This window comes from Thunnus albacares, chromosome 19, assembly GCF_914725855.1.
Source record: "Thunnus albacares chromosome 19, fThuAlb1.1, whole genome shotgun sequence".
Taxonomy (NCBI): domain Eukaryota; kingdom Metazoa; phylum Chordata; class Actinopteri; order Scombriformes; family Scombridae; genus Thunnus; species Thunnus albacares.
Window position 1 is genome coordinate 11767150 of NC_058124.1, and position 25827 is coordinate 11792976.

The 25827-nt window shown below is 40.3% G+C and overlaps 1 protein-coding gene across 1 annotated transcript; it reads left to right on the forward strand.

Moving 5' to 3' along the window:
* LOC122969777 (progranulin-like) lies at positions 1-25827 on the forward strand. Its single transcript, XM_044335750.1, has 16 exons — positions 1-157; positions 271-343; positions 2896-2953; positions 3265-3408; positions 3539-3838; positions 4042-4212; positions 4324-4455; positions 4659-4695; positions 5313-5446; positions 23849-23977; positions 24156-24326; positions 24438-24569; positions 24773-24943; positions 25055-25186; positions 25390-25560; positions 25672-25827. The coding sequence occupies exons 4-16, from the start codon at positions 3265-3267 to the stop codon at positions 25810-25812; spliced, it is 1965 nt and encodes a 654-aa protein (XP_044191685.1). The 5' UTR covers positions 1-157; positions 271-343; positions 2896-2953; the 3' UTR covers positions 25813-25827.

Here is a 25827-nt window from a genome sequence, read left to right on the forward strand (position 1 = left end):
GTGCCTGTGTCTTACTATGATTGCTGATCTTGAAGAAGGCCTGAGGGTCGAAATGTCATCCAAATAAAAGGGAAATGCATATGGAGCCAGAGTGTGCAACACTTTTTTCCTGCTCTCAAGTCTGCTTCCAGTGATCAGCACCTCACTACAACCCTTGGTGGGCGTTACTTTTCCATTATGTACAAAAGCTTCAGAAACCTTGTGTTCAGATTTTTTGTTTGTTCTTATTGATTTTGTCGAGTATTTAACATTGTGGTTCCCCATGAACAGAAGGACCAGAAGATAAATGGCAGAGATCCACTGATGCCCCTGATTTTTTCTTCTAATCTAGCTGTGAATAAATGTAAGTGTTTGAAACATAAACTTAATTTATTACTGCTACTTTCAACAAGTGCAATTATTCTGAATATGCATCAATATTAATCTATGCTGCAAGTTGGACCCTTTGAGCTGTGGGGCCAACTGTGAGCCTGCAGCATGCCCTGCAGGTGCAGCCCACTGTGGGCCCTATTACTGGCCTGAAATGCGGGGCTCTCATGGACCCCACACTATGGGGCCCAGGTGGTGCCCCAGTGGGGCCCACACAGCCCACCTTGGTATGCTGCAGGCCGACAGTAGGTCCCAAATGGGCCCACACAGCCCACTTGGGCATGCTGCAGCCCCACAGTGGATCCCAGTGGGACCCACACTCAGTGTGGGCTGTTCCACTGGGGCACCACCTGGGCCCCATAGTGTGGGGCCCACACGTGCCCTGCATTTCACACTGGTAACGGAGCCCACAGTGGGCTGCCCAAACAGGGCCCAGCAAACATGTCCCTGTGGGGCCCAAGTGGGGCCACTGCAGGAAGATAAATGAGGCCCACAGTGTTTACTGGGTAGGAAATGTCAGACAGTGCCATTTTCAAAGCTTTACAAATACTCTGATTCTTCAAACCTTGTGCAAACATTCGGCAACAGTGGGTTCCTCTAAGCAGCTGTGTAAGCTGTGTAAGTTATTGATCCCCACAATGCAGGGGAAGACTACAAGAAGATAGCAAAGTGTTGTCAGCTTGCAGTTTCCACAGTGTGAAATGTAATTAGGAGATGGTAGTTTAGGGAAACTGTGGAAGTCAAGATGAGATCTGGAAGATCAAGAAAACTCTCATAGAGAACACAACCCCCATTTGACTGTAAAAATTTGCAGGAAGATTTAGCAGACTCAGGAGTGGTGGTACACCGTTCCATTGTGCAGTGATGCTTATACCAACAAGACTTTCATGAAGAGTTAGTAGAAGAAAACCTTACCTGCGTCCTCATCATAAAATCCAATGTCAGAAGTATACAACAGAACATCAGGTGCCTGATGCATTTTGGAAACAAGTGCTGTGAACTGATGAAGTTAAAATAAAACTCTTTGGCCACAATAAGTTAAGGTATGTTTGGAGAGGAAAAGGAGCAGCATTTCATGAAAATTACACCTTGCCAACTGTTAAGCATGGGAGTGGATCTATCATGCTTTGGGGTTGTGTTGCAGCAGCCAGTGGCACAGGAAACATTGCACGGGTGGAGGAAAAAATGGATTCCAATCAAATACCAGCAAATTCTAGAAGCAAACATCCCACCGTCTGTTAAAAAAAAAAAAAAAAGCTGAAAAGAGGATGGCCTCTACAACAGGATAATGATCCTAAACATACCTCGACATCCACCATGGACTACCTCAAGAGATGCAAGCTGAAGGTTTTGGAATGGCCCTCACTTAACCATAACTGAAAATCTGTTGGTGGATCTTAAAAGAGCTGTGCATGCAAGATGGCCCAAGAATATTGCAGAACCGGAGGCCTTTTGCAAAGAAGAATGGGAGAAATTTATGACATACAAAGTATCTACGCATTGACGTTTGCAGAAAGTATTGTGTTTTATATTCCACATCCTGAAGAGGCTGTGTTTACATCTTTTCAATTTAAAAATCATCAAAATATGTCATTTGTCAAAGGGTGTCCAAACATTTGTATACAACTGTATAGAAAAATAATATTCATATGACCCAACTACCACTGGATTTGCATTCACTGTTTGTTACCCTGCCCACTTTTTATATCAAGCCATCATTCTGCCCAGTCTCACTTCCATAAAATTTGTGTATAGCTGCTGTAACAAACACAATAACTATTACGCTAACCTCATATGCCACTTGAGTTACTGCAAGTAGTTTCAATAGTTTCACAATGTACAATCTATCATTAAACTGCTGTATATCACACTAAGGGTGTTACTGAACCAAACAATAATGTGAGATTGTTTTATAGCCTCCTTAGTAGTTGAGGGTTACAGACCCAGTTGCCTTGTGCAGTTGATCTCAACCAGTTCATAACCAACCGACCTACCAGAATATCATGTGTTTCCTCATAGCTGTTATGACTGAATCGTTTTTGACTTAAGAGGGAACTTATAATCTTGATGATACTTTAATGTCTAGTGTAAAACACAGATACATTTTAAACTATGCTAAACAGAAGTTCAGTTCTGAAATGTGCTTTAGTTGGTTTTATGGTTTTGAAAGTCATATTAGCATAACATTTGAACCTTTCACCCTACTAATGTCTTTCTAAATAGACAATATTTCTGAGTGAAACTTTAGCAGTAAGTTTTGTATTTAAACAATGTAATTATATCACAGGTTAATGTGAGCTTGTAAACTCTTGTGTGTGTGTGTATGTTTTTGCAGCATCATACAATAATTACCAAACCCTCCTTTTAAAATCCAAGTGTGGCTGAATGGGGGTGTACCTCCAGAAACACCTTACTGTCCTAATTTGACAGTCATAGGATGTGGGTGTGACATAAAGTCCAGCATCCAGTTTGTTTAGTGGGAGGGCCAAACCTACCATATAAAGAGTGGCGGTGTCTGTTGTTCAGTACAGAGGAGGTGTGAGGCGTATGTCAGGAGGCTGTTGAATCACTTCACAGACAGAAGGTAAGCAAAAATCTATGAATCCTTATCAAACCCTTGGCGTAACTGCCACCAGTATGGTGTTTTATAAACAGTCACAGCTTTTATTTATTATGACTATACAATGAGGTTATATTTCTTTAATACATGCTAAAATGAAACTAAAAGTTGCCAGCAACACCTCAACGAAATGACAGTAAAAGTGTAAGATGTAGTTTAAGTCACAAATTGACTGAGGAACTGGAAAGAATGTGCAGTTGTTGCTCTAAAATTGCCCACAACGTATCACATTTGGCTGAATCAAATAAACTTCATGTTAATTATCTCTTGTCCAGATGTTGAGGATCACTTTATGGCTGTTGGTGGGAGTGTGTGGGTTTGCATCTTGCAACAACATATGCCCTGATGGGAACGTCCTCTCAGATCTCTCCACCTGCTGTATGACTACAGATGGATATCGCGCTTGTCCATATCCCAACGTAAGTCAGACATGTTCATACACTGCATAACTTGACCTGTACTTGTGAAGACTTGACATATTGGTCCGGAAAAGTGTTGTCAGTATTTCATTGATATTCTCTGCGTGTCTGTATTCATGTGCGTCTCCAGGCTATGTGCTGCTCCGACTTGGAGCACTGCTGCCCCTCAGGGTTTCAGTGTAACCTGGGTACCCAGATGTGTGAGAAAGTAAATCAGCCATGGATGAACATACCCATGGTGAAGAAGGAAGCTTCAGAGAAACCAAGCACCCTTCTTATACCCGTCTCTCCCCTTCAGGAGCTCAAGAACAACCTAGACCAAAAACAGAGATCAGATCATCTGTGTGAACATGGTCTCAAATGTCGTTTTGGCCAAACCTGCTGCAGAGGCGAAGGGGATAATGCCTATTTCTGTTGCCGCCACCATGCTGTGAGTTGACTCAGTAAATACTCTTGTGCAATAAAACACATTACAGTAATGTAATATTCTTTATTCTCTATTTTCATGGCATCAATTCAAAGCTTGTAACTCAAATGTTTCAATTGCAATCAAATTCACAATTTAGTGTTGTCATCTTGAGGAGTGTTAATGCTCTTTTGAATTGATTATTGTATAAAATGTCTGCTTTGTAGGCCACGTGTTGTGCTGATCGCACAAACTGTTGTCCATATGGCCAAATCTGTGCCCATGACGGGACATGTATTACGCGAGGCCTGAGATATCCTTTCTCCCCTGAACAAGCTCTATCTTCAGTCCCTGCCTCTCTCATTTCAACCTCAGAGGACAAAGACAACCTGCAGGAGGTAGGACATATCACACTGTATGTATGTCACTACTTTATCTGAACGATGGTGGTGAAGAAGGAAGCTGTAGAGAAACCAATTACCCTTCTTCTACCCATTTCTCCCCTTCAGGAGCCCAAGAACAACCTAGACCAAAAACAGAGATCAGATCATCTGTGTGAACATGGTCTCAAATGTCGTTTTGGCCAAACCTGCTGCAGAGGCGAAGGGGATAATGCCTATTTCTGTTGCCACCACCATGCTGTGAGTTGACTCAGTAAATACTCTTGTGCAATAAAACACATTACAGTAATGTAATATTCTTTATTCTCTATTTTCATGGCATCAATTCAAAGCTTGTAACTCAAATGTTTCAATTGCAATCAAATTCACAATTTAGTGTTGTCATCTTGAGGAGTCTTAATGCTCTTTTGAATTGATTATTGTATAAAATGTCTGCCTTGTAGGCCATGTGTTGTGCTGATCGCAGAAACTGTTGTCCATATGGCCATCTCTGTGCCCATGACGGGTCGTGTATTAGGCGAGGCCTGAGATATCCTTTCTCCCCTATACAAGCTCTATCTTCAGTCCCTGCCTCTCTCATTTCAACCTCAGAGGACAAAGACAACCTGCAGGAGGTAGGACATATCACACTGTATGTATGTCACTACTTTATCTGAACGATGGTGGTGAAGAAGGAAGCTGTAGAGAAACCAATTACCCTTCTTCTACCCATTTCTCCCCTTCAGGAGCCCAAGAACAACCTAGACCAAAAACAGAGATCAGATCATCTGTGTGGACATGATCTCCGATGTAATGTTGGCAAAACCTGCTGCAGAGACTATAAGGATAATACCTATTTCTGTTGCCCCTTCCGCGCTGTGAGTTGACTCAGTAAATACTCTTGTGCAATAAGACACATTACAGTAATGTAATATTCTTTATTCTCTATTTTCATGGCATCAATTCAAAGCTTGTAACTCAAATGTTTCAATTGCAATCAAATTCACAATTTAGTGTTGTCATCTTGAGGAGTCTTAATGCTCTTTTGAATTGATTATTGTATAAAATGTCTGCCTTGTAGGCCACGTGTTGTACTAATCGCAGCAACTGTTGTCCACATGGCACATTCTGTGCCAATGACGGGAAGTGTGTGAAGCGAGGCCTGAGATATCCTTTCTCCCCTGAACAAGCTCTATCTTCAGTCCCTGCCTCTCTCATTTCAACCTCAGAGGACAAAGACAACCTGCAGGAGGTAGGACATATCACACTGTATGTATGTTACTATTTTATCTGAACAAAGATCCACTCAGAAAAAGTTAAAGGCCCTGACTTTAACTTTATCTGAATGGATCTTTTCCCTGATGGAGAAAAGATTTACGTCTTTTCTCAATCAGGATTTGGCAACATCTGAAGTCAAATGTGCTAAGAGTTTGTTGGTTGTTTGCACTATCAATCAAATCTGATAGAACCTGATCCACACAACCCTAATTAAGATTATTAGCTGAGTTTTTGAGTGTTAAACCTGCAATAATCAAGATTTTTCTATTATCAATCAGTCAAAAATGTATGTGTATGTGAAGGGTTTCACTTGTGAGAATTATGTGTGTGTTATCCTACTCTGCTCCCCTGAGCTCTATGAAGCGCTTCAACTCAATTTTATGGAATAAAAACAGCCACAGCCTCTGATTCATTCTCATCACTCTTGTTGCTGGTTGCATCAGACAGCTGTTTGAATCTCATTGCACTGACTATAAATTTACATGCTTATGAATCTTCACCTTTACTGCAGTAATTTAGGAGGCAGTATGTTGTTCTAACATTGGTACTGATTTCAGGACCAGTGATGTGCAGATGGTCGGCACTGCTGTGATTATGAATATATCTTTGGCCACTCCTCCTTGACATGCAGAAGATCTGAAGTACTTTCAGATCCCCCCAGGAACACAAGAAGACACAAAAACAGACTGAGGATGTGTTGCTAATGTTTCTGCACTGCGCTTACTAACTATGCATTACAGCTTCAGTAGAGAAAATGAACACAAACTGATCAGATTTTTTGATTATTCACAGACCTACAATACAGTCTAATGAGTAAATAATCTGCTTACAACCTCAAATGATTGTTTCCCTTATCCATTGTGCATTTCATTTTCAAATTCATATTTTATTTGTCACATATATAATCATACACAGTACAATGTGCAATGAAATGCCTTATGTACCTGTTCTGGATCAGTTACCACAACAGTAAACAAAACAGTAATTTGAAAGAGCGATTCAAATTAGACACATGTAAACAGTACACAGAGTTCCAGAGTCCTAGTTCAGTTTCAGTCTAGTGCGATTTCCTGCAAAAAACAAAAAAATCATGCCAAATCATGCTAAGCTTTATTCCTTTCATGATCTTCCTATTGAAGCATAATAAAAATAATTAAAAAAATATGCAAATGTGATTGAAAATTTCTCCATCTGTTTTGTTGTCTCATGCCACCTGAACTTGATGTGTCACTGGGCCATAGACCACTCACCTGACCTTCCAATCATTTGATATAGTTATTACATTTGGATATTATAATTTAGTGGTGAAGTAGAATTATAGCTGACCTTCTAGTTAGCCTACTACCCTTCAGTGAACTGTGGTCTTCATCAAGGTGCTCATACTTTGTAAGGAAAAAAATGCCCTACTCTGCCTCTGATTGGCTATTACTCGTTACCTTTGTTGGTTAGATTGGTTAGGTTTAGGCATGAGGAGTGAGATGATTGGGTTAGGTTAACAATATCAGGGTCAGAGCCAATCACAGGCAGTGTAGGGTGGGTAATGCCCACTGGTACACTTTGGCCCAATCCCAAACCAGTACCTACCCACTACCACTTCACCACCAAGTGTCACTCCAAATCAAGTTACACTCACAGCTGTGGAGGGCACGTCTAATTGTCTTTGATTTATTGATTGGGACAATGAGCAGTTTTTAAACATTAAAGATGCACTGCACTGGAGTTAACTCGAGGCTAATTTGCATCCGATGTCCCCCACAATCAAAACATACAACAGCACAGCAACAAACAGTACAAAGCAAAAAACACACAGAGCACACCATACATAATATAAAATACAAAGCTACACACAACAGCACATCACATACACCCACAATGTCAATTAGAAATTAATAATGTAAACTTGTCAAATTAAAAGCAAGACTACCTGTGCTAATGAGAAGATCATAGATGGAGTTTAGACTCAGTGGTCACACAGCTGATTGGTCTTTAGTAGATTTATTTGGCCTTGAATGTATTGATTGAAGGGGGAGAGTATAAATGGATAGCCAAATTATGGGACGCCCCTGCCACCCTACCAGAACCAAACTTTCTATCACTTTACAGCTGTTAGTGGCTCCGACTGGCTTCCTATCACCGTTTCTGTTGTAGCTTCTAGGAAAACTGGTTTTGTTTTCTGTTTGAACACTTTATCCTTGTATGAGACACGGAGACAGCTGTTGTTAACATGGACCAACAAACCACCACCGGCTCCTGAATTCTGATGGGCAGCGTCAAGTAATAATGTCAGGCAAAGGACATAAGTAGCTAGAAAAGCTCTTCAGTGAAGCTAAAGTTTTTAAACTTGACATTAGAGTTGTTTAAATGTCCAGTTTATCTGCTGCTTCTGCTTTACATTACAGTAATGTTAATGTAGCTGATAGTTTGGATGACTTGACTGCGGATGCATTCCCACAGTGTGTCGTTTGTCAATTCAGTTTGACAATTACTGTAATTAACAACATACAAGTTAAATTTCTGCTTCTGACAGATTTTCTCAAAGGAAAGGCTTTTACATTTACAGAGTGAGTGAAGGACTCAGGAGAGAGGAGACAGAAGTGAGGAAGAATCGCAGGATGTAACATTAATGGTGTCGAAAGAAAAATGAGGAAGAAAGTAAAGAACTGATTCAAGAAGGAAGAAGGTGCAACTGATTGAAGATTTAAAGAAAGAGTTTAAGGAGGAAAGAGAAACACATAGAGGCAGCCCAGGTGTCAGAGACATGAGTAAATACAATGCAGGAGGCAGAAAAAACTGGTAAGGTCTGTAAGATTAAAACCTGCTATGAAAGGACTTACAAATCTTTTAATACAGGTACTAACACTACACAATAACTCTATTAACATGATGTTTTCTGAAGATGTTAAAAGGTTGTTGACCTCAGTAACTGTTGTAAACACAGCAGTAAAACTGACAGATAGTTTCAGTCATTAGAAAACACAAAATGCAGATTAATCTGACTGATTCATCTTTAAGTCAAACTGTTGTCTTAAATTGTTTTTAAGTTTGTTTTTAATTCTTCATAAATCAGTTTTGTTATTTCGTTATATTATAAATCTATATTAAGGACCATATAGACGGTGTGAGATTTGTTTTTAAGATAGAGACTGATTGGTCCATTTATCATCCATAAGGTCTATGTTTATTTACAATTTACAATTTCATTTAGCAGACACTTTTATCCAAAGCAATGTACATCTGAGAGCTGATACAACACAAGCAGGGATCTAGTCAGGAGAGAACAACGTGAGTAATTGTCATAAAGCTAAGTTTGAGTCCGATAGGACGTAGATGCCTAGAGTGCATAGAAGCAGATTTTTGTTGTTGCTGGAGGGTGTAAATGGATAGCCAAATTATGGGACGCCCTTGCCACTCTACCGGAACCAAACTTCCTGTCACTTTACAGCTCTTAGTGGCTCAGACTGGCTTCCTATCACTGTTTCTGTTGTAGCCTCTAAGAATGCTTGTTTCGTTTTCTGTTTGAACACTTTATATTTAAGCTGATCTTCAAGTTCAAGGTACAATAGTTTCAAGTCGCACCATCCGTCACTATCTGAATGAAAATGGGCTCCATGGTAGAAGACTCAGGAAGACCCCGCTTCTAAGAGGCAGACGCAAAAAAAAGCCAGGCTGGACTTTGCCAAAAATGCACATTGACAAGTCAAGGTCCTTCTGGGAGAATGTGCTTTGGACAGATGAAACACAATTAGAGCTTTTTGGTAAACCGCATCAACCCTATGTTTACAGGAGGGTCTTCCAGCAGGATAATGACCCCAAACATACATCAAAAAGCACCCAAGAGTGGATGAGAAGACAACGTTGGACTGTTCTGAAGTGGCCTGCTATGAGACGGCACCCATCAAACCTGAGAGAACTGCTCCAGTTCTCACCAGAAGGAAAGTGACCCAAACTACCAGTGAAGAAGTATAGAGACTTAATTCAGAGTTACAGAAAGTGCTTCACTGCAGTTATTGCCGCAAAAGGCTGTGCTACAAATATTAAGTTAAGGGTACCAGTTTTTTTCGCCAGGCCATTTTCATTTGTTTTATTATTGTAAATAATATGTTGTAAATCAAAAGCAAAGTTTCAGTCATATTCAATGTGAAATAAAGAATGATGGATAGCATATACTTCTGTCAAATTGATACAGAGATTTTTATTTTTTTAAAGGTGGAAGGGTACCAATATTTTCAGCCACATCTATACATAATGTTTTAAGTTTACTACAAGACTGTTTTGTATTTAGTTGAAGGTGTAGCTGCATCTGGCAAACAATAAGCAATACAGTAGATGGGCTCAAATACTCAAATTGTACAAATATTTACAAGCATTCGAGTTCTGATTCCTCCAGCAGTTTATTTCCAAATTACTAAACATAAAAAACATTTTGTGTTAAGTCTAAAAAATGGATTCCAGGGTTTTAATAAAGATCAGTGGGATGTTGTTGATAGTTGGAGTAAATTGGTTGACAATTAACAACTGGTCAGAAATAATTGGACTCTATGCAGCTCAAACTGATGGATTTCAAAATGGTTTTGATCTGTAATCCTGAAAAAAACTCCTTAATTTGTTTTACATATAATGGAGCATTACATTATTTGAGTGCATTTCTATTTGTGTGTGCAGGATGAAAAGAAGAGTGTGAAGAAAAAGCAGACAAGAAAGAAGTCATCAAAGCACCACTGGCTCCCCCTGCAGTAAGTCTAAGCATAGTGCCACCCCAAGCGTTCATTCAATAATTCCTGTCATAATCACGACCAGACATATCATCAAACAAACTTATGGTGTGAATTTTAATAATCTCTATGCGCACATAAACCACCATCTACTAATCAAACCCTTAAGAGAACTTTGCCAGTGACCCTGAATATGGCACTTTTGAATATTAGATCGGGATATTTATTATTAATCACCTGATTTTAGATAATAATATTGATTGCATGTTTAATACGGATGGACCAGCTGCTCTTATTGAAACCTCACCACCAAACTACAATTATTCATACTCCTCCAGGAAAGGTTAAAAAAGATGGGAGTAGAGCAACCATCCTCTCTGCGTCGCTTGGTTTTAAAGATATTACATTTGATAAATACACATTTTTTGAATATCACTCCATTATTTTTAACAGCCGTCCTGTACTGTGTATCATAGTTCACAGGCCACCCAAACGATGCTCTTCCTTTGTTTTCGATTTTTCAGAAGTACTCTCAATAATCCACACCAATTATGAATTGTTATTTTACGTCATTTTAACTTCCATGTGGACAATCAATCAGACTCTTTTACCTTGGAACCTTTTAAATTTGCTGAATTGTGTGACTTTTACCTACTCATAAGAGAGGCCACACTTTAGACCTTGTAATAACACACGGCCTACCTGCCAATATGTCTTCAGTTGTGGATGTAGGCATCTCTGATCATTTCTGTCTTTTTTACTGTCAGTGGTTTTCTACAACAGTATATTCCAGAATGAACTGTCTTACTGCTAAAGTGGCTGATTGATTGATTGATTGAAATTATTTATTAACAATATAAAGGATATACAGCATATATAAATAAATGAATCATGTATGCACAGTCTCAACCAGGAGGCATCATATCTTAAACACAATAAAGCTCAAGAGCTTATTTCCATTGTGGTCCTTTGGGTGTAGCTGTGTGTTTGACTGTTAATGTTTAAGTGAGTATATGAGCACAATTAGTATAAGTTAATGCGTGTGAGTGTGCACGTGTGTTCATGTGTGTATGTTTGTGGGAGGTGGAGGGGCGGCAGAGAGAAGGCAGCAGTACAATATGTATTCAGTACAGTGTATCCTACCAATTCAATAATTAATTAAAATGATTGAATTATTGAAACAGATGAAATAGTTATATGTAGGACCAGCTGCAACTCAGCCAGCTCTTTACGGAGGACTTCAAGTTTCCAATAGAACTAATTGACTTAAGTCTTGCAGGTAACACATTCCACATAACTGCTACTTTATATAAAAACAAGTCCTTTCCCACGCAGCTTTTAAATCTGCATGGCACAAAATCAGTGGAGCTCCCTCTAGTGGGATAACTGTGGACATCGCTGACCTGAGAAAAATAATTACTGAGATATTGTGGTACCACATGATTGACAATCCTGTGAACAATACATATTTTGATATATGATCTCTCCTCTACTCTGAGCCACTTGAGGCTAATAAAATGATCAGGGAGAAGATATGTGTTCTCTTTTTCAGTATACTTTACTGGAAACAGGCTCTGGTAGTAAAAATGTGTTATCAAACAATATTGCCATAAAATTACTTATAAACTATTCAATCTGAATGTTCTTGTTTTATTTTCCAAGAAGAAGAAGAAAATTTACTCTCATTCAGTAAGTTATCAGCAGAAACTTTTTCATGTGATCAATTAGACTGACCTTGTCAATATTCCCACAAATATGAGATGCAGTTAAATATAAAGTTGCTGTAAGCTGTTAGCTTTGCTATGTTTATGCAGGTCAAGTTGAGTCAAACAGTTTTGAGTTCAGGGACCAGACGCATAAAACTCTGTGTAGATTCATGAATAAAACTGTGTGTACGCGCAAAGCCAGAATAAAATATACGTATTCTTTTCGTCAGATTTATAAAGCTGTGCGTACGCATGGTTCTGTTTTATAGATCTCAGTCATTAAAGAACTGGACACACGTGCACGAGCCTAATTTCCACTCCCACAATGAGCCATAAATGGAGGAAGACACGCACTGATCCAGCTGTTTTCGTATCAGTTCGCCGCCTGTTCCACCAGTCTGTATAGCTGTCAAACGGGAAAGAGGAAATGCCGTTTACCGATTGTGTTGCACCGGCGAGGTTGTCCAACAGCAGAACAGCTGTCACTACGCACGACCATTACGCACGGCTTTATATCGTCCAAATCATGAATTCATCACACGGACCTGTAAACCATCATCAGCAGTGATATCTCAGAAATGTAATCAGTGATTAGTTTGTAGCGCTCATATCTAAACCGACTTTACAAGGTGTGACAAAACTAAGGATAAAATAAAAAGAATATTATGAGCAAAATAAAATGTTGACTCCTATGTAAACTAAATGAATGGTTAAACTAATCACACAAATGTAATTAATCAATGTTATGTTCTTAAATGTGCCTTTGATTGGCATTTTACAAATCTCTGTGTAAACGCAAAAAAACCCCAAAAAAAAACAAACAAAAAAACTAACAAAAATGTTTTGCTGAAAGATTCCGTCTCTCACCTCATATTTCATCTCCACCTCATCAAATCACCCTCAGATCGCTTCAGGACAACATGTGTATGCCTGGCCTAAAGAATGCGTGAGGTGTGTTTATAAGCGGGAAATGGCGTATGTGCGGTTTTTGAGTGTACGCATCATCTATGCATCACGACCCAGGTGTTATAAAGCATTTATAAATGTGCTGTAAATTTTGTGTCCCTCAGGAGGAAAAGAGCCGTAGAAGAAAAAGGAAGTCTGAGCGGAGTTATAAAGACTCATCTTCAGAGTCGTCTGCTGACTCTGAGGGAGAAGAGGTACTAAGCATTATTACATTGTTTCAGATGAAGAAAATTCTGAAAGCTTCTTATTTAACCCATAAAATTTAATTTACTAAAAGTTTGTCAATTGTCCCACTTGAATGAATATGAATAGACTTGATAATTAATCCATCACCGTCTTTCTCCCTCTTTGTTCCTTTTACTTCTTTGTTACTCTTATTTGAATTTTCGAGGGTAAAAATCAAGTATCGCAGCAAGTATTTTTTGCTGTTGACATCAAAATGTACTAACGTTTTTAGTCTTGCTTTAGTCTATCTTTTTAGCCATTTTTGTTTGACCTTTAGCCGATCAAGCATGTTGTAAGAAAACCCTGTGACTGTCCTTATTTTATTTCAAAATTTAATTAGAGGATAAACCCCTTGAGATGCACCATCTCGTCAAGCACAGAAAATAAAAGTTATAGTAACTAACTGATGAAAAAAACTACTCCATCTGTCTTTTGGTACAGATTTGTGGTGATGTGTGTTCATGTCGTGACGCTCTGAACCAACCAGACATTTCCTGAAGAAAAGCTTTCCGTTTGTTGAGCGGTCGTTATCACGTTTAACTGTGATTGGCACAACGGTTTTAACTGGATGAGAAAGTATTTCACATTTATTTAATCACCACGCCCACCGATCTATGTTCACCTTCGTTGCGCTGCTGCACATACATGAAACAAAGTAGCAGGTGCGCATAGAGACGCCCATACAGTCGGTGCGCCTAAGACATACCACCTTGCGCTTGTCGTTGCATTTACGCGGTTAAAACAAGGCCCCCTGTGCCCACTATGTGGTGTTAGAGAACACCCACTTATTATACGTCATGTTGCAGTATAGTATATCATGTGTACACCACACCATGTGAATTTTAAGTAAGTTGATGATGTTTGTCACATAAGGCTGATTTCCTGTTGTCAGCAGGTGGTGCTATGACTATGACTCAATATGAGCAGGTAGATGTCCTCAGGCCTGGACTCTTATCGAACTTGTGAAATTTGGAGCAGATCGGACAATATAAAGTCAAGTTACAACAGTTTCCTCTTTCATGGCGAAACATGCAAGTCTTCCGCATCGCCATGGCAACACTGTTCCATGAAAACTCAAAACCGCAATTTTGCATTGCACTTGTTTGTGTAGGTGAAATGAATGTTGCATCAATTACGAAAGAAGAACTAGAAAAGGTTATCTGAAGTACACGGTGACCCCGATCCTAAGAAGTGATCGTTGGAAAAGGGGGGCTCTATATTCTTGCAAAATTCACGGGTTCTGATGTGTGCACCCAGTTTTGTGAGCTTTCAAACACCCCTAGCACCTCAAAAACAGCTTCCTGTTTCATGGCAAATGATGCGTCACAATGGCAACAGCATTTGATGAAAACTCAAAACCTTTGCAATTTTGCATTGCGAGGGTCTTGAGATTTTGTTGACCAAAGTTGAGGTGATATGGAGGAAAAAAATAATATTAGAAGTGTACTGTTGTATAAATTACTATATTGTTGTATTTATTCTTTGATGATTGTTAATCCAGTGTAGAAGTGTGTTCAACTGATCAGTTTTGTCTTTAAGGAACATGATGCATTCTTGACCCTGTCCATTGACCTCTTAAATGTTGTAATCACATCGTTCTGTTTTAAACAATATCTTACCAACAAGGTGCAATATGCAACTTGTTTGTGTGGTGGAATGAATGTCAAGTCAATTAGGAAAGAAGAAATAAAAAGGCTATCTGAAGTGCATGATACACAGTGACCCCGATTCTAAGAAGTGATCATTGGAAAAGGGGGGCTAAATGCAAAAGCTGGAAACTGTACAAGACAAGCATGACTCCATATATGGGATTATTATTGATTATCTTGCAGGAACAGGTGTCTGCAGACAGTGAAGTGTGACTACACACAAGGTGCTTGTGTTGACAGTTGTGTTGGGCACAGGATGAAAGTATAAAGTGTTTGTATGAGCTGTTGAAGATGCTCCTCTTGCTGCAGAGCTCAGAGAGCCTGTATGCATATGCTTTAGTGATTTATTAAAGGCAGTTGGACGGTAGGAAAAATACTGTGTCTCTGGTATTTAATTACCTTTGTCACCTAACTAGACAGGCTGACATTTCAGCTGCAACAGTCAGTGGACCTGTTGAATCCTCTGGGAGGAGTTTTGAAAAATTCCATAAATGTAAATTGCCTAAAATGGTGTGTTATCATATGACCTATGACATCATCATTTGAGTTATCGACTATTCCTTCACAATTTAGTATCACATTAGTCTGAGGGTTATATCAACCAAATGTCAAATGAATGTAATAAACCCTCTAGGAGGAGTTTGAAAAAGTTTGCATAAAATACAAGAAAAACACACAAAATTCAAAATGGCCGACGTCCGGTTGGGCAAAGCCCAATCGCTCTATATTCTTGCAAAATTCACGGGTTCTGATGTGTGCACCCAGTTTTGTGAGCTTTCAAACACCCCTAGCGCCTCAAAAACAGCTTCCTGTTTCATGGCAAATGATGCATCACAATGGCAACAGCATTTGATGAAAACTCAAAACCTTTGCAATTTTGCATTGCGAGGGTCTTGAGATTTTGTTGACCAAAGTTGAGGTGATATGGAGGAAAAAAATGATATTAGAAGTGTACTGTTGTATAAATTACTATATTGTTGTATTTATTCTTTGATGATTGTTAATCCAGTGTAGAAGTGTGTTCAACTGATCAGTTTTGTCTTTAAGGAACATGATGCATTCTTGACCCTGTCTATTGACCTCTTAAATGTTGTAATCACATCGTTCTGTTTTAAACAATATCTTACCAACAAGGTGCAATATGCAACTTGTTTGTGTGGTGAAATGAATGTCAAGTCAATTAGGAAAGAAGAAATAGAAAGGGCTATCTGAAGTGCATGATACACAGTGACCCCGATTCTAAGAAGTGATCATTGGAAAAGGGGGCTAAATGCAAAAGCTGGAAACTGTACAAGACAAGCATGACTCCATATATGGGATTATTATTGATTATCTTGCAAGAACAGGTGTCTGCAGACAGTGAAGTGTGACTACACACAAGGTGCTTGTGTTGACAGTTGTGTTGGGCACAGGATGAAAGTATAAAGTGTTTGTATGAGCTGTTGAAGATGCTCCTCTTGCTGCAGAGCTCGGAGAGCCTGTATGCATATGCTTTAGTGATTTATTAAAGGCAGTTGGACGGTAGGAAAAATACTGTGTCTCTGGTATTTAATTACCTTTGTCACCTAACTAGACAGGCTGACATTTCAGCTGCAACAGTCAGTGGACCTGTTGAATCCTCTGGGAGGAGTTTTGAAAAATTCCATAAATGTAAATTGCCTAAAATGGTGTGTTATCATATGACCTATGACATCATCATTTGAGTTATCGACTATTCCTTCACAATTTAGTATCACATTAGTCTGAGGGTTATATCAACCAAATGTCAAATGAATGTAATAAACCCTCTAGGAGGAGTTTGAAAAAGTTTGCATAAAATACAAGAAAAACACACAAAATTCAAAATGGCCGACGTCCGGTTGGGCAAAGCCCAATCGCTCTATATTCTTGCAAAATTCACGGGTTCTGATGTGTGCACCCAGTTTTGTGAGCTTTCAAACACCCCCAGCACCTCAAAAACAGCTTCCTGTTTCATGGCAAATGATGCGTCACAATAGCAACAGCATTTGATGAAAACTCAAAACCTTTGCAATTTTGCATTGCGAGGGTCTTGAGATTTTGTTGACCAAAGTTGAGGTGATATGGAGGAAAAAAATGATATTAGAAGTGTACTGTTGTATAAATTACTATATTGTTGTATTTATTCTTTGATGATTGTTAATCCAGTGTAGAAGTGTGTTCAACTGATCAGTTTTGTCTTTAAGGAACATGATGCATTCTTGACCCTGTCCATTGACCTCTTAAATGTTGTAATCACATCGTTCTGTTTTAAGCAATATCTTACCAACAAGGTGCAATATGCAACTTGTTTGTGTGGTGAAATGAATGTCAAGTCAATTAGGAAAGAAGAAATAGAAAGGGCTATCTGAAGTGCATGATACACAGTGACCCCGATTCTAAGAAGTGATCATTGGAAAAGGGGGGCTAAATGCAAAAGCTGGAAACTGTACAAGACAAGCATGACTCCATATATGGGATTATTATTGATTATCTTGCAGGAACAGGTGTCTGCAGACAGTGAAGTGTGACTACACACAAGGTGCTTGTGTTGACAGTTGTGTTGGGCACAGGATGAAAGTATAAAGTGTTTGTATGAGCTGTTGAAGATGCTCCTCTTGCTGCAGAGCTCAGAGAGCCTGTATGCATATGCTTTAGTGATTTATTAAAGGCAGTTGGACGGTAGGAAAAATACTGTGTCTCTGGTATTTAATTACCTTTGTCACCTAACTAGACAGGCTGACATTTCAGCTGCAACAGTCAGTGGACCTGTTGAATCCTCTGGGAGGAGTTTTGAAAAATTCCATAAATGTAAATTGCCTAAAATGGTGTGTTATCATATGACCTATGACATCATCATTTGAGTTATCGACTATTCCTTCACAATTTAGTATCACATTAGTCTGAGGGTTATATCAACCAAATGTCAAATGAATGTAATAAACCCTCTAGGAGGAGTTTGAAAAAGTTTGCATAAAATACAAGAAAAACACACAAAATTCAAAATGGCCGACGTCCGGTTGGGCAGAGCCCAATCGCTCTATATTCTTGCAAAATTCACGGGTTCTGATGTGTGCACCCAGTTTTGTGAGCTTTCAAACACCCCTAGCGCCTCAAAAACAGCTTCCTGTTTCATGGCAAATGATGCGTCACAATAGCAACAGCATTTGATGAAAACTCAAAACCTTTGCAATTTTGCATTGCGAGGGTCTTGAGATTTTGTTGACCAAAGTTGAGGTGATATGGAGGAAAAAAATGATATTAGAAGTGTACTGTTGTATAAATTACTATATTGTTGTATTTATTCTTTGATGATTGTTAATCCAGTGTAGAAGTGTGTTCAACTGATCAGTTTTGTCTTTAAGGAACATGATGCATTCTTGACCCTGTCTATTGACCTCTTAAATGTTGTAATCACATCGTTCTGTTTTAAGCAATATCTTACCAACAAGGTGCAATATGCAACTTGTTTGTGTGGTGAAATGAATGTCAAGTCAATTAGGAAAGAAGAAATAGAAAGGGCTATCTGAAGTGCATGATACACAGTGACCCCGATTCTAAGAAGTGATCATTGGAAAAGGGGGGCTAAATGCAAAAGCTGGAAACTGTACAAGACAAGCATGACTCCATATATGGGATTATTATTGATTATCTTGCAGGAACAGGTGTCTGCAGACAGTGAGGTGTGACTACACACAAGGTGCTTGTGTTGACGGTTGTGTTGGGCACAGGATGAAAGTATAAAGTGTTTGTATGAGCTGTTGAAGATGCTCCTCTTGCTGCAGAGCTCGGAGAGCCTGTATGCATATGCTTTAGTGATTTATTAAAGGCAGTTGGACGGTAGGAAAAATACTGTGTCTCTGGTATTTATCCGACCTTGCACACATGAGATGGAGTGGCGGCCTTGGTATCGCTACTGGAGTTCAGTTGATACGGTTCTGAAATGTCATTCTTATCGGACACTGCGTGAATGCATAAAATATTATTTCCTGGTTGAAATTTGGTCTTAGATGTCTCAGAATCATGTCCTTTTGTGACACAATGTCCGCTGCTGCTTTGGTGATTTTATCAACATGATCAAACTAAATACTTGCTGCAGAAGTGCGGCAACAATGTATTATCCATTGTTGAGTTGTCGTTATCATGTTTAATTGTGATTAACACTGTTAACTGTTTCAGAGCTTTGAGACCAGTGATGTGATTGGCTAGGAGAGTATTTCACATATATTTAATCACTACACCCACTTTTCTATACTCACCTTCACCCAGCCCTTTTACACATTTCACTGCTGCACATAAATGAAACAAAATAGCAGGTGCGCATAGAGATGCCCATATAGTCCGTGCGCCTAATACTTACCACCTTGCACTTGTCGTTGCACTTGCACGGTTAAAATAGGGGCGGAGCTGACGAAAGCCAATGTGAAATATGTCTGAAATGAGACGTGCTGGCATTTTCTCAATATGACTATCAACAGATCATTTTCATTGTCTATTTTTGCTGAGAACTGTGCGCGTCACACAGAAAAAATAGGCGAGACCCCGAATCTCTAGATTTGGCACCTACGTGTGAGATGTGTGGCACACGCAGGCTGCGTGGCTGCTCTGATCTGTTAGCATGGGTGCCAAAATGAAAAACAAGAGGTTCTGCAACGCACACACGCTGCTCATGCAGGCTGTGTCCCAGGTGTCACCACTGCAGGTCAGACTGTGTGGTGGACGCCAGGGCAGGGAACGTCCCTGTCAGGGAACTCCAGCATGGAGAGTCGCTGACATACTGACATACGGAGCTTCTTCCTAGCACACATGCCTGTACCTACTGTGGATATGTGTGGGTTTACTGTGGGGCATTGTAGGCAGGGCAAATCCACACTAATCTCACATGGGCCCCATGTAGATTAGCCTATGCAGGGCCCACAGCAGTTTTGCCCTTGGGGCCCCTATGTGGGCTTTCTGTAGGCAAGCCCACAGTTGGACTTGCCCACAGAAAACCCACATGGGCCCCCCTGTGGGATAGTCCGTGCAGGGCCCAAAGCAGTTAACCAAAAGGACTGGAATATAAAATTTAAATCTCTACATTTGATATGAAACATATTGGTTTTTGTCACTTTATTTGAAGAGAATTGATTTGCTGTAGTTCTTGTCACTGTTTGTTAAACGTTTTGATCTGTGAAGGTCTTTTGATTGTTTTTCTCACCCTAATAGTGGAAAATGATTATCTGATCACCATCAGCTGTGCTATTAGGGTGTGGCCTATATAACATACCAGTGCCTGTGTCTTACTATGATTGCTGATCTTGAAGAAGGCCTGAGGGTCGAAATGTCATCCAAATAAAAGGGAAATGCATATGGAGCCAGAGTGTGCAACACTTTTTTCCTTCTCTCAAGTCTGCTTCCAGTGATCAGCACCTCACTACAACCCTTGGTGGGCGTTACTTTTCCATTATGTACAAAAGCTTCAGAAACCTTGTGTTCAGATTTTTTGTTTGTTCTTATTGATTTTGTAGAGTATTTAACATTGTCGTTCCCCATGAACAGAAGGACCAGAAGATAAGTAGCAGAGATCCACTGATGCCCCTGATTTTTTCTTCTAATCTAGCTGTGAATAAATGTAAGTGTTTGAAACATAAACTTAATTTATTACTGCTACTTTCAACAAGTGCAACTATTCTGAATATGCATCAATATTAATCTATGCTGCAAGTTGGACCCTTTGAGCTGTGGGGCCAACTGTGAGCCTGCAGCATGCCCTGCAGGTGCAGCCCACTGTGGGCCCTATTACTGGTCTGAAATGCGTGGCTCTCATGGACCCCACACTATGGGGCCCAGGTGGTGCCCCAGTGGGGCCACAGCATGCTCACTTGGGGGCATACTATGTGCCCACAGTATGCCCCTAAGGGAGCATGCTGTGGCCCTGCAGTGGGGCCCACACAGCCCACCTTGGTATGCTGCAGGCCAACAGTAGGTCCCAAATGAGCCCACACAGCCCACTTGGGCATGCTGCAGGCCCACACTTGGCCCCAGTGGGGCCCACACAGCCCACCTGGGTGACCAGGGGCATGCTGCAGCCCCACAGTGGATCCCAGTGGGACCCACACTCAGTGTGGGCTGTTCCACTGGGGCACCACCTGGGCCCCATAGTGTGGGGCCCACACGTGCCCCGCATTTCACACTGGTAACGGGGCCCACAGTGGGCTGCCCACACAGGGCCCAGCAAACATGTCCCTGTGGGGCCCAAGTGGGGCCACTGCAGGAAGATAAATGAGGCCCACAGTGTTTACTGGGTAGGAAATGTCAGACAGTGCCAATTTCAAAGCTTTACAAATACTCTGATTCTTCAAACCTTGTGCAAACATTCGGCAACAGTGGGTTCCTCTAAGCAGCTGTGTAAGCTGTGTAAGTTACTGATGCCCACAATGCAGGGGAAGGCTACAAGAAGATAGCAAAGTGTTGTCAGCTTGCAGTTTCCACAGTGTGAAATGTAATTAGGAGATGGTAGTTTAGGGAAACTGTGGAAGTCAAGATGAGATCTGGAAGATCAAGAAAACTCTCATAGAGAACACAACCCCCATTTGACTGTAAAAATTTGCAGGAAGATTTAGCAGACTCAGGAGTGGTGGTACACTGTTCCATTGTGCAGTGATGCTTACACCAACAAGACTTCCATGAAGAGTTAGTAGAAGAAAACCTTACCTGTGTCCTCATCATAAAATCCAATGTCAGAAGTATACAACAGAACATCAGATGCCTGATGCATTTTGGAAACAAGTGCTGTGGACTGATGAAGTTAAAATAAAACTCTTTGGCCACAATAAGTTAAGGTATGTTTGGAGAGGAAAAGGAGCAGCATTTCATGAAAATTACACCTTGCCAACTGTTAAGCATGGGAGTGGATCTATCATGCTTTGGGGTTGTGTTGCAGCAGCCAGTGGCACAGGAAACATTGCACGGGTGGAGGAAAAAATGGATTCCAATCAAATACCAGCAAATTCTAGAAGCAAACATCCCACCGTCTGTTAAAAAAAAAAAAAAAAAGCTGAAAAGAGGATGGCCTCTACAACAGGATAATGATCCTAAACATACCTCGACATCCACCATGGACTACCTCAAGAGATGCAAGCTGAAGGTTTTGGAATGGCCCTCACTTAAACATAACTGAAAATCTGTTGGTGGATCTTAAAAGAGCTGTGCATGCAAGATGGCCCAAGAATATTGCAGAACCGGAGGCCTTTTGCAAAGAAGAATGGGAGAAATTTATGACATACAAAGTATCTACGCATTGACGTTTGCAGAAAGTATTGTGTTTTATATTCCACATCCTAAAGAGGGTGTGTTTACATCTTTTCAATTTAAAAATCATCAAAATATGTCATTTGTCAAAGGGTGTCCAAACTTTTGTATACAACTGTATAGAAATCAAACAAAGCAAATATTCATATGACCCAACTACCACTGGATTTGCATTCACTGTTTGTTACCCTGCCCACTTTTTATATCAAGCCATCATTCTGCCCAGTCTCACTTCCCTAAAATTTGTGTTCAGCTGCTGTAACAAACACAATAACTATTACGCTAACCTCATATGCCACTTGAGTTACTGCAAGTAGTTTCAATAGTTTCACAATGTACAATCTATCATTAAACTGCTGTATATCACACTAAGGGTGTTACTGAACCAAACAATAATGTGAGATTATTTTATAGCCTCCTTAGTAGTCGAGGGTTACAGACCCAGTTGCCTTGTGCAGTTGATCTCAACCAGTTCATAACCAACCGACCTACCAGAATATCACTCATCATGTTTCCTCATAGCTGTTATGACTGAATCGTTTTTGACTTAAGAGGGAACTTATAATCTTGATGATACTTTAATGTCTAGTGTAAAACACAGAAACTATGCTAAACAGAAGTTCAGTTCTGAAATGTGCTTTAGTTGGTTTTATGGTTTTAAAAGTCATATTAGCATAACATTTGAACCTTTCACCCTACTAATGTCTTTCTAAATAGACAATATTTCTGAGTGAAGCTTTAGCAGTAAGTTTTGTATTTAAACAATGTAATTATATCACAGGTTAATGTGAGCTTGTAAACTCTTATGTGTGTGTGTATGTTTTTGCAGCATCATACAATAATTACCAAACCCTCCTTTTAAAATCCAAGTGTGGCTGAATGGAGGTGTACCTCCGGAAGCACCTTACTGTCCTAATTTGACAGTCATAGGATGTGGGTGTGACATAAAGTCCAGCATCCAGTTTGTTTAGTGGGAGGGCCAAACCTACCATATAAAGAGTGGCGGTGTCTGTTGTTCAGTACAGGGGAGGTGTGAGGCGTATGTCAGGAGGCTGTTGAATCACTTCACAGACAGAAGGTAAGCAAAAATCTATGAATCCTTATCAAACCCTTGGCGTAACTGCCACCAGTATGGTGTTTTATAAACAGTCACAGCTTTTATTTATTATGACTATACAATGAGGTTATATTTCTTTAATACATGCTAAAATGAAACTAAAAGTTGCCAGCAACACCTCAACGAAATGACAGTAAAAGTGTAAGATGTAGTTTAAGTCACAAATTGACTGAGGAACTGGAAAGAATGTGCAGTTGTTGCTCTAAAATTGCCCACAACGTATCACATTTGGCTGAATCAAATAAACTTCATGTTAATTATCTCTTGTCCAGATGTTGAGGATCACTTTATGGCTGTTGGTGGGAGTGTGTGGGTTTGCATCTTGCAACAACATATGCCCTGATGGGAACGTCCTCTCAGATCTCTCCACCTGCTGTATGACTACAGATGGATATCGCGCTTGTCCATATCCCAACGTAAGTCAGACATGTTCATACACTGCATAACTTGACCTGTACTTGTGAAGACTTGACATATTGGTCCGGAAAAGTGTTGTCAGTATTTCATTGATATTCTCTGCGTGTCTGTATTCATGTGCGTCTCCAGGCTGTGTGCTGCTCCGACTTGGAGCACTGCTGCCCCTCAGGGTTTCAGTGTAACCTGGGTACCCAGATGTGTGAGAAAGTAAATCAGCCATGGATGAACATACCCATGGTGAAGAAGGAAGCTTCAGAGAAACCAAGCACCCTTCTTATACCCGTCTCTCCCCTTCAGGAGCTCAAAAACAACCTAGACCAAAAAAAGAGTTCAGTTGTCCACTGTGACAACAACCATAACTGTCGTGGTGGCGAAACCTGCTGCAGAACCATATACGGTACCTGGTTCTGTTGCCCCTTCGCCTCTGTGAGTTGACCCAGTAAATACTCCTGCAATAAGAAATGACAGTAATTTTCATGGCATCAATTCAAAGCTTGTAACTCAAATGTTTCAATTGCAATCAAATTTACAATTCAGTGTTGTCATCTTGAGGAGTGTTAATGCTCTTTTGAATTGATTATTGTATAAAATGTCTGTCTTGTAGGCCAGGTGTTGTGCTGATGGCAGAAACTGTTGTCCATATGGCCAAATCTGTGCCCGTGACGGGAAGTGTGTGAGGCGAGGCCTGAGATATCCTTTCTCCCCTATACAAGCTCTATCTTCAGTCCCTGCCTCTCTCATTTCAACCTCAGAGGACAAAGACAACCTGCAGGAGGTAGGACATATCACACTGTATGTATGTCACTACTTTATCTGAACGATGGTGGTGAAGAAGGAAGCTGTAGAGAAACCAATTACCCTTCTTCTACCCATTTCTCCCCTTCAGGAGCCCAAGAACAACCTAGACCAAAAACAGAGATCAGATCATCTGTGTGAACATGGTCTCAAATGTCGTTTTGGCCAAACCTGCTGCAGAGGCGAAGGGGATAATGCCTATTTCTGTTGCCACCACCATGCTGTGAGTTGACTCAGTAAATACTCTTGTGCAATAAAACACATTACAGTAATGTAATATTCTTTATTCTCTATTTTCATGGCATCAATTCAAAGCTTGTAACTCAAATGTTTCAATTGCAATCAAATTCACAATTTAGTGTTGTCATCTTGAGGAGTCTTAATGCTCTTTTGAATTGATTATTGTATAAAATGTCTGCCTTGTAGGCCATGTGTTGTGCTGATCGCAGAAACTGTTGTCCATATGGCCATCTCTGTGCCCATGACGGGTCGTGTATTAGGCGAGGCCTGAGATATCCTTTCTCCCCTATACAAGCTCTATCTTCAGTCCCTGCCTCTCTCATTTCAACCTCAGAGGACAAAGACAACCTGCAGGAGGTAGGACATATCACACTGTATGTATGTCACTACTTTATCTGAACGATGGTGGTGAAGAAGGAAGCTGTAGAGAAACCAATTACCCTTCTTCTACCCATTTCTCCCCTTCAGGAGCCCAAGAACAACCTAGACCAAAAACAGAGATCAGATCATGTGTGTGAACATGGTCTCAAATGTCGTGTTGGCCAAACCTGCTGCAGAGGCGAAGGGAATAATGCCTATTTCTGTTGCCCCTTCCGCGCTGTGAGTTGACTCAGTAAATACTCTTGTGCAATAAGACACATTACAGTAATGTAATATTCTTTATTCTCTATTTTCATGGCATCAATTCAAAGCTTGTAACTCAAATGTTTCAATTGCAATCAAATTCACAATTTAGTGTTGTCATCTTGAGGAGTCTTAATGCTCTTTTGAATTGATTATTGTATAAAATGTCTGCCTTGTAGGCCACGTGTTGTGCTGATCGCAAGAACTGTTGTCCATATGGCACATTCTGTGCCCGTGACGGGAAGTGTGTGAGGCGAGGCCTGAGATATCCTTTCTCCCCTGAACAAGCTCTATCTTCAGTCCCTGCCTCTCTCATTTCAACCTCAGAGGACAAAGACAACCTGCAGGAGGTAGGACATATCACACTGTATGTATGTCACTACTTTATCTGAACGATGGTGGTGAAGAAGGAAGCTGTAGAGAAACCAATTACCCTTCTTCTACCCATTTCTCCCCTTCAGGAGCCCAAGAACAACCTAGACCAAAAACAGAGATCAGATCATCTGTGTGGACCTGATCTCCGATGTGATGTTGACAAAACCTGCTGCAGAGACTATAAGGATAATACCTATTTCTGTTGCCCCTTCCCCGCTGTGAGTTGACTCAGTAAATACTCT